This window comes from Myotis daubentonii, chromosome 3 (assembly GCF_963259705.1).
Source record: "Myotis daubentonii chromosome 3, mMyoDau2.1, whole genome shotgun sequence".
In the NCBI taxonomy this organism is placed as follows: domain Eukaryota; kingdom Metazoa; phylum Chordata; class Mammalia; order Chiroptera; family Vespertilionidae; genus Myotis; species Myotis daubentonii.
Genome location: NC_081842.1, coordinates 43,998,866 through 44,014,934, shown reverse-complemented (window position 1 = coordinate 44,014,934; position 16,069 = coordinate 43,998,866). Strand labels below are relative to the sequence as shown.

Here is a 16,069-nt window from a genome sequence, read left to right as displayed (position 1 = left end):
CTCAACTATTGAACTATGCCAGATGGGCTAATTTTTATATATGGTGTTAGATAAGGATTTAAGTTTATTTACTTTTTACATATGGATATCCAGTTGTCTCAGCAAACATATTTGTTGAAAAAAATCTTATTTTTTCTCTCAGTGAATTGTTTTGGCACCTTTGTTGAAAAGCAATTGGCCATAATTATAAGGATTTATTTCTGATATCTCAGTTCTCTTCCATTGATTTGTATGTCTATCCTTGCACCAATATCACACTCTTCTTTTCTAGGTATTTTTAAGTCTTTGTTACTATTAGGAATCAAGTTAAAATTACCTTGAATCTAAAATATTATTAACTCAGAGCTATTTTCCTTAAAATGACTGACAGATTAATATTTAATCTATTATAAAATTGGAATAATAGGAAAATGCTGTTTTATGCTTCAGTTAGGTAACTTGAAATTGCTTTGGAGCCATTAAATTTTTATGGAACTAAGTTGCCAAGATGTTAGAGACTTTGGTATTCATGTTATATTAAATATCTTATTGAATAGTATTTAATTTTGTACTTTGAAATTGAACAATTATCATTATTACTAGAGGCCTGTTGCACAAAGAGATTCGTGCAATAGGCTTTTCCTTCCCTTGGCTGCTGGCACCAGTTTTCCTCTGGCACCCGGGACCCAGGCCTTCGCTCTGGCTGGGCTCGGGCCAGAGCCCCCCACCAGCCGTCAGGCCTCACGGCTCCTCTGATCCTGGGGCCGTGAGGACTCATGGCTCTGCCCATCCCGGGGCCATGAGGCCTCGTGGCTCCGCTTGGTGCTGGGGCCATGAGGCCTCGCTGCTCTGCAGGCTTGGAGTATGTTTGGCTTCGCTCCACCACTTGGAGCCTAGTATGCAAATTAACCGCCATCTTTGTTGGTGTTTAATTTGCATATCACCCTGATTAACCAATGGGAGGCGTAGCGAAGGTACGGTCAATTACCCTTTTTGTCTTTTATTAGATAGGATTATTTACTCATTTTCTCTTAGTCTAAGTAACATTTCCAAAGATCTGATTTTCCTTCTTATTTCTTCCAGATCAGTCTCTAGAGTCCCGTAGACTCTTCAACAAGCCAGTGCAGAGCTTGCCCAACATGGACTCTATTTTCAGTGAAGCCCTTCTGAAGATGCGGAAGCAGTACCCTGGGTGCCTTTCTCAGGAGACTTGTGTCCGTGCAGTCCAGGCTGCCGCACAGTATCCCTATGAGGTGGGCATCAAGAAGGAGGCGGAGCTGTTTATGTACCTTCGGCAATCGGGGCAGGCTAGAGCCCTGCAGTATGCTTTCTTGGCTGAGAGGAATGCAAATAAGTGGTCAGTTCCCTCTGGAGCATCCTGGAAAACGGCGTCGGCAAGGCCCATCTCCTCAGTGGGCGTTCTCGGTAAGAACATGGGGTGGTTAATGTCATTCTCCAAATCTGCACATGTGAAGTGCTACTACCATTTGCTTAGGGCCACTGGGTTCCAGGTTCTATGCTAGATATATTACATGTGTTAGCTAGCTTAATTTTCACCCCAGTCCATTAACTATCTTCATTTTACATGTGAGGCCTAGAGACACTAACCTCAACAAGGAGCTAAATAAACACAAGTGATGTAAGAGTCTGACACTAGATCTGTCTGAATCTGGACTCTGGGCATTTTTCACTCATCCCATCATCTTCTTTGTTTGAATCTGTCACTCCTGAATTTCCCAACAATGATTATTATTTGTACCACATTTTAAGGTGTGTCCTGTCACTCTTACAGCTAGGAATTTGGAATGAAGTTTCTGTCTTTCTGGTCCCTGGAACCATTTCCTTCTCCTAGTTCAAAACCAACTATCCTCAAATCCGTCAGAACCTTGAAACAGGGGCTTACCTTCTTTTGAAGCTGGAATTTTTCCAAACAAATGTCTTCCTTTCTCAGAAGCTAGTTCTCTGATTGGCTTCTTTGGGCCACTTTCTTAAGCTTCACTTGCTCTTAGTCTTGACCCAAGAATGATCTTTTGTGGATTTTAAACCTTGTGAAATGGGAAGTAAAATGTTATATGCTTCAGCTCGTGTACAGTCTTTTGGGGGAAGAGGTTCATAGTTTATTAAAAGCATCTACTTACTTTTTTTTTTTTTTTTTTTTTTTTTTTAGCATTGACTTTCTTAACCCCCACCTGGCTCTTTAGCACCCAACCCAACCTGGAGAGAAAAATCCCACTCTATGCATCTTCTTAGTGTTATCTCAGTCAATTTTTAGTATAAAATAGTTGGTTTTTAAAATTTTTCAATTACATTTGACATACAATATATAGGTTTAAGGTGTACAACATAGTGACTAGATATTTATATAACTTACAAAGTGATAACCCTGGTAAGTCTAGTACCCATATGATACCACCATAGTGGTACATACTATATACAATGGAATACTACTCAGTCATAAAAAAAATGAAATCTTGCCATGTGTGACAACATGAATGAACCTAGAGGGTTATGCTAAGGGAAATAAGTCAGACAGAGAAAAACAAATGTCATATGATTTTACTTATATGTAGAATCTGAAAAATAAAATAAATGAACAAACAAAACAGAAACAAACTCATATTTACACACAACATTTTGATGGTTGCCAGATGGAAGGGGTATTGGGGAGATGGGTGAAAAAGGGGAAGGGACAAGGGTCAGCAAATTTTTTCTGTAAAGTTCCAGATAATGAATATTTTAGGCTTTGTGGGCTGTAGGGTCTCTGTTGCAACTACCCAACTCTGCTATTGAGCACAAAAACAGCCACAGAGAACACAAAAACAAATTAGCATGATTGTGTTCCAATAAAACTTTATTTATAAACACTGAAATGTGAATTTGATATAATTTTATGTGTGATAAAATATTATTTTTTTTTCAACTGTTTAAAACCTGAAAACATTTTTAGCTTGTAGGCAATACAGAAGCAGGTAGTGGGCCAGATTTGGTCTTTAGGGCCTTTAAGATCTCCTCCAAGGTCTCAGAGTTGTTCTCTGCATTTTCTATCTACAGGTGATAATGAGGCATCTTGTAGGGGATTTTATGGGCCAATCATAGATCCCACACATACCCCTCAACCATTTTAGTGTCCAGAATTAGTCATAGGATACAAAGGATGTGGAAAATACAGTCTCTTATGAGTTCAGGAGGAAAATGAAACGAAATGGGGAAGGGAAAGCAACATCTTTGCCATTGAATAGTTTTCTATTCCTCTTGCCTTTGCTTAAGACATTATTCCATTTTGTTTTCCTTCTCCAACCTGTATAGTTCAATTTCCTCAATTTTACCCACTTCAATATGTTCTTTCTTCAAATATCTTTATATTGAAGCTTTTCTTGAGTCATTCAACCAAATATAATCTCTTTCCTTTGAATCATAAAAGAAATTTAAACTTCTCAACTCACATCATTTACTTTATCTTATAGGATGGATATTTGTGAACTTTCCTTCATCCCACTACTAGATTATAGGCTCCCTGAGGAGTGGTACTTTTCATATTTTTTAACAGTTTTATTGAGATGTAACTCATCTCTCTATATAAAAGCCTAAGCAACCAAGTGACAGAATGACCAGTTGTTATGATGCTCACTGACCACCAGGGATAGACGCTCAACACAGGAGCTGCCCCGTGGTAGTCAGTGCACTACCACAGTGGGAGCGCTACTCAGCTAACCAACTGGCGCCAGATGCAGGGCTCACAGCTGGTGAGTGTCACTGGGGATTGACTGGGTACAAGCCCATGGCAGGCGCAGTGGGTCCAGGATGAGCGGAGCGGCAGACAGGAGCAGCAGGCAGCGTTGCACTGCCAGTTTTGGCCCAATCCCCGAAGGCCACGCCGAAGGACCCCACCAGTGCACGAATCTGTGCACCGGGCCTCTAGCATACCATAAAATTCTTTTAAAGAGTATAGTTCAATGTAACATAGTATAGCAGCTATGGAAAACAGCATGGCAGTTCCTCAAAAAAATAAAAATAGAGTTACCATATGATCCAGAAATTCCACCTCTTAGTATATACCCGAAAGAATTGAAAGCAGGGACTCGATTAGATATATGTACACTCATGTTTATAGCAGCATCATTCACAATAGCCTAAAGTAGAAACAATTCAAATGTCCATCAGTGGATGAATGAATTAACAAAATGTGGTGTACACAGACAATGCAATATTATTCCGGCTTAAAAAGGTAGGAAATTCTGACACATAATAAAACCAACATAGATGAATCTTAAGGATATTATGCTAAGTGAAATAAGCTAGTCACAAAAGAACAACTTCTGTATGGTTCTACTTACATATGAGGTACCTAAAGTAGTCAAAATCATAGAAATAGAAAGTAGAATGGTGGTCACCAGTGGCTGGAGGGAGGAAGGAATGGAGATTTATGGTTGAATGGGTACAGAGTTTGTTTTTCAAAATGAAAAGAGTTCTGGAGATGGATGCACAACAATGTGAATGTACTTAATACACTAAACTATAAATGGTTGTAAACTTTACAGGTATTTTATCACAATTAACATTTTAAACAAATATATATAGTAACAATGTCACCAAAAGAGAATACACTTCAATGATTTTTAGATGTTCACAAAGTTGTGCAGCCATTGCCACAATCAATTTTGGAACATTTTCATCACCCTGAAAAGAAACCCTATACCCATTAGCAGTTATCACTCATTGTCCTTCCCCCACCCCTTGGCAACCACTAACCCACTTTCTGTCTCTATGGATTTGCCTGATCTGGACATTTCATATAAATGGAATCATATACCATGTGGTCATTTTGTGTCCAGCTTCTTGAACTTAGCATAATATTTTTAAGGTTTTTCCATATTGTAGCATATATCAGTGCTTCATTGCTTTTTACAGGTGAATAATATTCCACTGTTTGGATATACCACATATTGTTTATCCATTCATCAATTGACGGACATTTGGGTTGTTTCCACTTTTTGGCTATTTTGATAATGCTGCTCTGAACACTTACGTGCAAGTTTTGTGTGGACACATGTCTTCAATTCTCTTAGGGATATATGTACATGTCCCCAGCTGCCCATCTCCCTATCTCCCCCCTAGTTAGGAGTGAAATTGCTAACAACTCCATATTTAACATATGAGGAACTTCCAAACTGTTTTCCACAGCAGCTGTACTATTTTATAATCTGCCAGCAATGCATCAGGTTTCCAACTTCTCCACATCTTCACCAGAACTTGTTCTTGTCTTTTTAATTATAGCTAACCTAGTGAGTATAAAGTGGCAGCTCGTTGTGGTTTTGATTTGAATTTCCTTAGTGACTATTGATGTTAGGCATCTCTTTCTATGCTTTTTGGGCATTTGTATATCTTCTTTGGAGAAATCTTTATTAGACCCTTTGTCTAATTTTAAATTGAGTTGTCCTTTTTTGCTGTTAATCCTCAGTGGTATTTTTTCCATTGATTTTTAGAGAGAGTAGAAGAGAGGGGGAGAGACAAAGAGAGAGAAACATTGATGTGAGAGAGAGCCATTGATTGGTTGTCTCCAGTATGCGCCCCAACTGGGGCTGGGGATTGAGCCTGCAACCAAGTTACATGCCCTTGACTGGAATCAAACCCGATACCCATTAGGCCAGGGTCCAATGCTCTATCCACTAAGCCAAACCAGCTAGAGAAAATTGAGTTATCTTTTTATTGTTGAGTTTAAGAGTTCTTTATATATTCTGATACCAATCCCTTATCAGATTTGTGATTTGCAAATATATGATTTACAAATATTTTCTCCCATTCTGTGGGGTTTTTTGTTTTACTTCTTTTTTTTATTTTTTTTTATTTTTTTTTTTATTGCTTAAAGTATTACAAAGGGTATTACATATGTATCCATTTTATCCCCCCGTCCTAGACAGTCCCCTAGCCTCCCCTATCACCCAGTGTCTTATGTCCATTGGTTATGCTTATATGCATGCATACAAGTCCTTTAGTTGATCTCTTACCCCCCTACCTCCTGCCCCCCAACCCTCCCCAGCCTTCCCGCTGCAGTTTGACAATCTGTTTGAGGCAGCTCTGCCTCTGTATCTATTATTGTTCAAAAGTTTATAATGGTCTCTATTGTCCATGAATGAGTGAGATCATGTGGTATTTTTCCTTTATTGCTTGGCTTATTATGTCCTTTGAAGCACAAAAATCTTAAATTTTGGTGATGTCCAATTTATCTATTTTTTCTTTTGTTGCTTGTGCTTTTTGTTTCATATCTAAGAAATTATTGCCTAGGTCATGAGATTTACTCATAAGGGTTTTATTGTTTTAGCTCTTACTTCAATCTGTTATCCATTTTGAATTAATTTTTGTATATGGTATGAGGTAGGGGTTCAACTGCATTGTATTCCATGTGGATATCCAGTTGTCCCAGTACCATTTGTTGAAAAGACGATCCTTTCTCCCATTGAATTATCTTGCAAATCTTGTCAAAAATTGATTGGCCATAAGTGTATGAGTTTATTCCAGGACTCTCGATTCTATTCCATTGATCCATATGTCTGTCCTTATGCCAGTACCACACTTTCTTGAACACTTTAGCTTTGTCATAAGTTTTAAAAGTAGGAAGAGTGAGTTCTTCAACTTTTGTTCTTATTTTTCAATATCGTTTTTGTTACTCTGGATTCTTTGTATTTCTACATTTTAGGATCAGCTTGTTAGTTTCTGCAGGGAAAAATAACAGTTGGATTTTTGATAGGGATTGCACTGAATCTGCAGATCAATTTGGGTAGTATTGCCTTCTTAAATTGTTAAGCCTTCTGAATAATGAACATGAGATTCTTTCCATATATTTGGGTCTTCTTTAATTTCTTTCAATACTGTTTTGAGGTTTTAGTGTACAGGTTTTGCAATTCTTCATTTAATTTATTCTGAAGTATCTTATTCTTTTTGATGCTATTGTAAGCAGAATTGTTTTCTTAATTTCGTATTCAGATTGCCCATTGCTAGTGTGTAGAAATACAATTGATTTTTGTATATTGATCTTGTATTCTGCAACTTTGCTGAACTTGTTTATTAATTCTAATAGTATGTGTAAATCCTACTTATTGTTATGTTCTCTAAAGCACTTAGCACAGTGTCTAGCCTTAACTAGTATTGAATCCATGTATATTCCTTGAATTGATCTCTTTAAATGCCACATTGCCACAGAAGCCTTGCATCCACTGAATAATTTTCCAGCTCTCAATACCATTGAATCATTTTTTTTTCTCCTTTACTCTTATTTACAGGCTTGGGAACAATGGGTCGAGGCATTGTCATTTCTCTTGCAAAGGCCAAGATTCCTGTGATTGCCGTAGAATCAGACAAGAAGCAGCTAGAAACTGCTAACAAGATAATAACCTCCTTCTTTGTAAGGGAAGGCTTGAAAATGCAGCAGAGTGGCCACACTTGGTCAGGACCAAAACCCAGGTTAACTACATCTTTGAAGGAGCTTAGTAGTGTAGATTTAGTCATTGAAGCAGTATTTGAGGAAATGAATCTGAAGAAGCGGGTCTTTGCTGAACTGTCAGCTGTGTGCAAGCCAGAAGCTTTTTTGTGCACCAATACATCAGCCCTGGACATTGATGAGATTGCTTCATCCACTGATCGTCCTCACTTGGTCATTGGCACCCATTTCTTCTCACCAGCTCATGTCATGAAGTTGTTAGAGGTTATTCCCAGCCGATACTCTTCCCCCACTACTATTGCCACTGTTATGAACTTATCAAAAAAGATAAAAAAATTTGGAGTAGTTGTAGGCAATTGTTTTGGATTTGTTGGGAATCGAATGTTGAATCCTTATTACAATCAGTCGTATTTCTTGTTGGAAGACGGCAGTAAGCCAGAGGAGATTGATGAGGTGCTGGAGGACTTTGGTTTCAAAATGGGACCTTTTAGAGTGTCCGATCTTGCTGGGTTAGATGTGGGTTGGAAATCTCGAAAGGGGCAAGGTCTTACTGGACCTACGTTGCCTCCAGGGACTCCTGCCCGAAAGCGAGGCAACAGGAGATATTGCCCAATTCCTGATATGCTCTGTGAATCAGGACGATTTGGCCAGAAGACAGGTGAGGGTTGGTACCAATATGACAAGCCATTGGGTAGGATTCACAAACCTGATCCCTGGATTTCCAAACTTCTGTCACAGTACAGGGAAACCTATCACATTGAACCACGTATCATTAGCAAGGATGAGATTCTTGAGCGCTGCTTATATTCGCTCATTAATGAAGCATTCCGTATCTTGGGAGATGGGATAGCTGCCAGCCCAGAGCACATTGATGTTATCTATTTACATGGGTATGGATGGCCAAGGCACAAGGGTGGGCCCATGTTCTATGCTTCCACAGTTGGGTTGCCCACAGTGCTAGAGAAGTTGCAGAAATACTACAGGCAGAATCCTGATATTCCCCAACTAGAGCCTTGTGACTATCTGAAAAAATTGGCTTCCCAAGGAAACCCTCCTCTGAAAGAATGGCAAAGGTTGGCAGGACCCCCCAGCAGTAAATTGTGATTCAGCCTTTCAGGTTATGCCTCACAGGCTGGCATCAGGTCATGCTCACTGAGCATTAAATTTAAACCCAAAGGTCCAAAGTAAGATTGCTCTGAAATACAAAGCTAAAGAAATAATCAGCTAAGCCTCCTCTTTGGGTCTTCTGCCTGATGATTCTAATGGGTCAAATATTCATTAATGTGCTTCCTATGCCTCTGAATCTGTCCCTACCAGATAAACTATTCCAATCCCAACGAATAAACTCACGTGAATACCTTTATAGCTAAGAAGAGAGCCTCAGGAATAAGTTGAGGTACCCAAATGCTTTTATCATTGGAGAAATATGTAATCAATTAACAACTGATAAAAGCAACTAAGTTGTAAATTAATTTTGACCCCCTTCAGCCTCACACACATAGCACTAATAGGAAATCTTACGGATCCTTCATTCAATAAACATTCATTGTGCCTCCCCTGAGCATCTTGCACAGCACTTGACAGACCTAGAGCCCAGGCGGGCATTAATCCAGCATGGATGCCTGTGATGAAGTTCAGTCCATAGTCTCAGGCGTGTAATGGAGATAGTTGTCAGGGTTGAGTCAGCAGTGAAGGTCATTGTGAGTGAGCATGAAAAGCTGCCCAAGGGAAGGCAGAGTGTCAAAGATAGAACAGAGTTGAAGTTATAGGCAAGACCCAGTTGGGAATTGGTGAGGAGCCCTGTACTTCAGACCAGAATGGGGAACTCAGAGTAGCTTGGCAAGTCATGCTCAGTATATCGCTTCTGTCCAAGGCCCACTCACACATGTTCACAGTTGTGCTTGCTGCCTGCAAGGGGCTCAGTAATGTTTGTTGATAATTACCTGGAGATCAGGGGATGTCCTGGTCTTTCTTTACTCTTCTATTCATGGAGAAATAATAGTAGTATGTTGTTGACTTAGTGTAAGAAGGGATCTTAGAGAACATCTAACCTCCTCTGATTCTGTCCTTGATTTAGATTCTGTAATGATGCCAGTTTTCCTATCATGATAAGCCTTTGTGTTATTGGGTGTGAAAATGGTTGCGTCTTGAAAAATCCAAAATTATTATAAAACAAATTTTTTATAATTTTGTTATAATTATAAGACTTCTCTTTTAATGTTTTATGTGGTTGGTTAACAGTTGGGGGGTTGGTCAACACAAAAACTCGTACACAGATGTTTTCATCAGAATTATTCATAGTAGCCCCAAATTGGAAACAAAGTAAATGTCCATCACTGATGGGTAGATAAACAAAGTGCAGAATAGCCATACAATAGACTATTCAGCCATAAAAAGAGATGAAGTACTGATACATGCTACAACATGATGGACCTTGAAAATATTTTACTAAGTGAAAGAACCCAGTCACAAAGGCCACATATTGTATGGACATTTATATGAAATGTTCAGAATAGGCAAATCTATAGCAACAGAAAGCAGATAGAGGTTGCCTAAAGCTGGAATGATTGGGGATGAGAAATGGGGAGTGACTGCAAATAGTACAGGATTTCTTTATGGGTTAATGAAAATGTTCTGAAATCATTGTGGTGATGGTTACATAAGTCTGTGAATCTACTAAAAACTATTGAGTTGTATACCTTAAATGGGTTAATTACATGGTGTGTAATTATATCTCAATAAAGATTTTAATAAATAAGTAAATAAATGGGCTCAAGTTGTTGGCCTTCAGTGTTGATGCTGTTTTCAAAATATTTTTACCTGTGAATTCAAACAAAACCATCAAAAGTTCTGATAGAGAAGTCTTGAATGAATATACTATGTTTTTCATTGTAAAAACAACAATAAAAAACCAAAACACCCTTAAAGTTTGCCTCGCATTGCAGCTCAATTTTGAATAGTTTTTAAGATGTATATTGCTGGAGTTTATATAAATTGGTTCTTGAAATTAAAGACATCAATATAAAAGATTCCTGAAAGTAGTAACTTGGTCTCCAAAGTGACTTCTTTTCAAATTAATATAAACACACACACATTAACTTTTCCTTCTTTAGACCTTTAGTGGAATTTATTTTCAGTTCTTTAAACTCATTTTTACCCTACACTCTCCTCCAGATCAGAGCTTTGAAACTAGAGTGTCTATGAATAGGTTTTATGAGTCAATAATCCCTGACATTTTATGCTAATGTTTGTGTATATGTATCTGAATGCATTTCCTAGAAGAGATACCATATTCTCATAAGTGTTTATGACCCAATAAAGGTTAAGGACCAGCACTTTATATATAGATAAAATGAGAAGAAGAAATATGAGTTTATTTATTTTTACTTTATATCCAAGGAGGCAAACCTAATTCTAATTTGTTGGGTCCTACATAAAACAAAATGATGAAACCTTTCCAGAATATGCTACCCCATCCTTGAAAATCCACTTGCTTAAAAGGCTTATTTTGTTATTGTTGTTAATTATTTTAAAACGACTTATCTTTAAAAAAACAACAGCCTCTGAGTGACATTCTAAAAATGTGTTCTAATGGTAATTGACTCTGATGAGAAGGCTATATTAGAAACACCCTTGAAGCTTTGCCATAATACTCCAGCTTTAAAGATGAGGCTAATGGCATTACTTAAATCAGAAGCGGCACTGTGCAGCTGCAGTTGCTACCTACTTATTCATTTCCAGCAGGAACAGGTGTGTGTGAGAGCGATAAAATGAGGGACCCTAACCTCCCCTGATTAATGAAGTTACAGAATGGTGTATGCAAATCGTACTCTTCACAGTGTAGGAACCTGGATTTTCTAGGGCCTTACATTTGTCTTTAAAATAGGCCCCTTTAAATCAGAAATATTGTGGGCTCACTAGATTGTTTGAATCCATTTGGTAACCATTGATGAGCTTAATATAAATCAATTCTCTGTACTAGGTTTAAAAGCAACTTTGTGCAAGAACAAAATAGTCTTTGACTACTCTTGGGACTATCAGTGCCATCTGCTTATCTTGCCAGCTTATATATATTTTAAAATTAACAGGTAGTTAATGTTGTCTGGACACCATCGTTACACAACTCTGAGGGACACCATTTCACACTGTGGCCCGAGGGGATGCCATTTACATAGAAATAATGTGAACAGCACCCCTTAGAGTTGTGCAACACCTGGTACGGTTTCCAGGGCACTCCATGTAGAGTTTCCAAGCCAAAAACTCTTTCTTCTGTTTACTGCTGTAAGTATCTTTCTAAACAAAAGTTAGTTGACAAGAGTAGGGGGAAAGTCTCCATTTAGATTGATGTCCTCAATGGGACCAAATTTTTAGAAAGATTAAATCTTATCTGATCTTTTTAGTTTTGTTTTTGTTTTCTTCCAGCACCCAGAGAAAGAACATGAGAGAGTTGCATAGGGCTTTTACTTCTTTTTTAAAAATCCTCACCCGAGGATATTTTTCCATTGATTTTTAGAGAGAGTGGAAGACAGAGGGAAAGACAGAGAGAAATATCAATGTGAGAGAAACACATCGATTGATTTCCTCCTGCTCGCGCCCCAACCAGGGCCCGATCCAGGGAGGAGCCTGCAACCAAGGTATGTGCCCTTGACCAGAATCAAACCTGGGACCCTTTGGTCTGCAGACCGACACTCTATCCACTGAGCCAAACCCACAAAGGCCAGGGCTTTTAATTCTTGTTCAAAGATTTTCAGGGCACTTCAGTTGTAATGTTTATTTGTTCTCTTTAATCCACCTTAAAGTAGCCTGGCAGAATGAGTGCGTGAAAGCATCTGATGAGATGACACAAGCAGAGCTGATCAACTATCTTGAGTACATCTTTCCTAGTTAGAGTTATTCCACTTTTTCTAAGAGGAGGCAGTGCTATCAGGAGCAGCTGCTAATTCTAGCCATAAGGTGAGATCCTTAGGATGAAGTAGGGCAAAACCTCCCACCAGTCATCAGTGCACTGGATTCCTGAAGCCTGCTTGGGCCTAGAGAGCTGCTGATGTGTAAATTTTGGCAGAGACTGTTGTCTGTAATCACAATGTTTCTCTTCTGTAGTAATAAACTTCCAAATTTTATGGAAGTTAAATTTGACACTTGGTTGCTCAAAATATACAATATATTTGTTAGCTTCTCTGGGATCCAGTTGTGAACATGTGGCTAAGATCCAGACAATAGGAAGTAAATGGAGGTGTCCCACGACAGCTTTCAGAAACCTGACTTAAGAGTCAGATGATGTGCACAGCCGGTGTTGCTCAGTAACTGAGTGTTGACCTATGAACTAGGAGGTCACAGTTCGATTCCTGGTCAGGAAACATGCCCAGCTTGTAGGCTCGATGCCCAGCCGGGAATGTTCAGGAAGCAGCCAATGGATGGTTCTCTCTCATCATTGATTTTTCTCTCTCTTTTTTTCTCTGAAATAAAGAAAATATTTTTTAAAAATGAGTCAGATGATGTGCATTCTTTGTTTTTTGTTTTTTTGTTTTTTTGGTTTTTTTTTTGTTTTATCTTCCATTTGCTGCCTAGAACACATATGGGATGGGGGAAGTTTGACTCACTATACTGGATCACGAGGACAAAGGTCATGCCCTAGGGATAGCAGAATGGAGGGTGCTATGCAAAGAGCTGAGGTCCAAGAAAACTTCAGGATATTGTTTGTCCATTCCAAAGAAATAACCTGGAAGACTGGCTGTGAACGACATGGGTTTATTAGGACTCCGTGCACACCAATGGCAGCCAGCAAGGGAAATTGCTGCCATATCAGAGGCAGCTGGCCAGTAAAGTTTCCATCATACCTGGGTGGGGCTGGGGGTAGCCAGTAAGGTTTCCACAACCCAAACGTTCGGGGTTATAGAGAGTACAAAAAAAAACCAAAGCAAACAGGGCATGCGGGGTGGCTGTGTGAAATCAAAACACAAGCTGTTTCTCTGCAGTTGTTTCCAGTCTGGGATCACATTCAGAAGCAGTTTCTCCCTTGACCCAGGAGCTGGCCAGGCTCCCAAGTTCACATTCCACTTACAGATGGCCTCCACCACATTCCCACAGGGAGGGGGAGTCGGAGCTTGGAAAGGGGCCCATGCTCCCACGTCCCATACAAAGTGCTATAAAGAGCGTGGTCCTAGGACCTCTTGCCACTCTGCCTTCCCACAGTCATTTACGTGAGAGGGAGAGACCAAGTCCTGTCCTGGGTAAGCCAGTGTTGCTGTATGTGTACAATTACTCACAGCTGACCCTAATCCTAACTTATGCAGATGGGGTCCAAGAATTAGGGGGAGGGGGGATTGTTTGTTTTCCTCAGTGTCATAGGTAATTCTGATGCACAGGTTTGAGAATCTAGTCTCATTAAACAGGATTTCTTGTTTTAAGAAAAAAATTTTTGCCAGTGTGAGGCGGTTTTCAACTCCATGTTGAATTGCTCATAAAAGTTTATGTTATGTTTCACATTTAATTGTTGTTGGCAGTTCATGGAGACACCAGTAAGAACCTGAGAATAGGACTTTAAATCAACATTCAGTAGGAAAGAGTCTCACAGGCCTACTTGAACCTCAAATTGACTCCTACTTAATTAGAGATAAAAACACTCACAAACACAGTATGTATTATCAGAAGAAAAAGTGGTCAGCAATGGCACAGGGGAAAAGAAGAGTAATTTGAGAAGCAGAATCTCTCAACCTGACCAAAATCAGGTGCTGAATCTGGGGTGCACCAGCCTTCTGTTCACTCGATCAGAGATCTCCAAAGCGGGGTGCCCCTTCCCACGGCAGTGTAAAAGAGGATCCATAGAGAAGCAAACAAAAAATATTTAGTACAACTATTACTACCTATTTCTGTCTAAAAAACCAGAAATTAATATTCCATGTACGTATGGACGCTGTTGTCCTCACCAGGTTGCATCTGAGATAGCCACAGGTCAGGAATGAAGTTTCCTTAGGGAAGAAGGCGAGTTCCAAAATGCAGAGAGGTTGACAGTGGCATCCTCCCTCTTCCCTTCGCTTCCATCATATTGAGAAATATTGCAAATTATGCGTGCTGGGGTAAGCAGATATTTAGGCTAAATTGCTGAATTTAGTTTCATTAACCCTCACAAAAGATTCCTTGAAAGGAAGCATGATTGAAGATAATACAAATAATGCAAACGATGGTGAACAACAAGAAGACGGCAGAGCTAGTGGTTCTGGAATTAGCACTTGGTCAGCTGCATTACAAGGTAGAATGAATTAGTCAGACCTGGCAAGAAGTTGGCCAAAATATTTTGGAATTATCAGGATTATTAGATATATTGATTTATAACCTACCATTTATGATGGTAGAAAACCATCACCTATTAGAATGTTTTAATATATTGTTTATTTCATTATCTCATCTTTTATACATTTCTATTTTATTGTGTCTTATAATGTACATATAAGTCAATATCATTGTAAAAATATATACTTTGCAAACATCCTACATATTAGAGATGTATACTGAAAATTTATGGAATGTACTACCTAGATTCTCTTTGGGGAATGAAAGATTTTTTCTCCCAGCTGCTAGGAATGCTGCCAGAATATGGCCTTTTTGGGGGATTGCCTCGCTCAGGGTCACAACGTCTTCCAAAGGTAGCTTGCATCCAGTGATTGGAGTGTAAGCGCCTGATCCTCTTGTCCCAACTCTGAAGGCTGACAGCTCTGGAGCCCCCAGTGGCATTGTGCTGAGGTACCGCATTGCAGCTCAACTTCTCCCTCTGCTCATTCCTGCTTCTTTCCCTTCTATTTCACAGGTGTTAATCCCAAGAGCACTTCCTAAACATTCTGCACACTAATCTCCATCTCAGAGTCTGCTTTCCAGGGAACCCCAACTGCAACAATGGAGGGGGCATGCTAAACAATGTTTGGAAACCAGAGATCCATATGCTATCAACTCTCTGATAATTGTTTAATAGACTTTTATCTCACATGTCATTAATTTTATAAATATTATACGTGTGCTAGAAAAAAAAGCTATGCATTCTGACTGTTAATGATGTTAGTTAAGTTTATGATGATGTTTTAGCACATTGATGATGTAGTCCTGCCTCCCCCTGTGATCAGGGTCAATGACCCATGCCAGGGTAGTGACTCCTTTCCTTGGCACAAAAAGCCAGAAATGACTGAGTGGGACATATAGCTTAAAAAGGCTCTTACTATGTCCTTTGTAGAAGCATTTCCCCTCTAGGAGCCAGGACTTCTGGATCTGAGTGTTAATTGCCGATACAGGAAACAAAATTTCCCAAGTAGGTCACTGGCAGTGGTGATAAATGAGGCTACTTCTACTTCCAGTGTTTGGTTCCTATAACCTTACATTTTAACTGTTAAGAACATACCACCACGTATATAATGGTTATTTATTTATGGCGTGAACTGCATCCTGAAGGATGGTACCCCATCCTCACAGGATATCATCTCCAAGCTGGCACCTCAGTGGTTCCTTCAAAGAGATAGTTTCCATTACTCTGTTAGGAAAGCTAACAACTTCTGGGCGGTGTGGTATGCGATTAGAGTAGGGAATCCATGGTCATATGCCCACCTCAGCAGTACCTTTGTTTTAAGGTGTCCTTTGTTCTGATGCAGCATTATGTAGGCTCTTATATCA

General features: G+C 39.3%; 1 protein-coding gene across 3 annotated transcripts in view; it reads left to right on the top strand.

The window, feature by feature from the left end:
• The window catches only part of EHHADH (enoyl-CoA hydratase and 3-hydroxyacyl CoA dehydrogenase), a 52,013-nt gene extending 41,554 nt beyond the window's left edge, over positions 1-10,459 (top strand). For all 3 annotated transcript variants that reach the window (XM_059687247.1, XM_059687246.1, XM_059687248.1), the window contains 2 exons: positions 1,063-1,404; positions 7,257-10,459. In XM_059687247.1, coding sequence (XP_059543230.1) covers positions 1,063-1,404; positions 7,257-8,518 — 1,604 coding nt within the window. In that variant the 3' untranslated portion in view covers positions 8,519-10,459. The remainder of the gene's footprint in view (positions 1-1,062; positions 1,405-7,256) is intronic.
• The last annotated feature ends 5,610 nt before the right edge of the window (positions 10,460-16,069 follow it).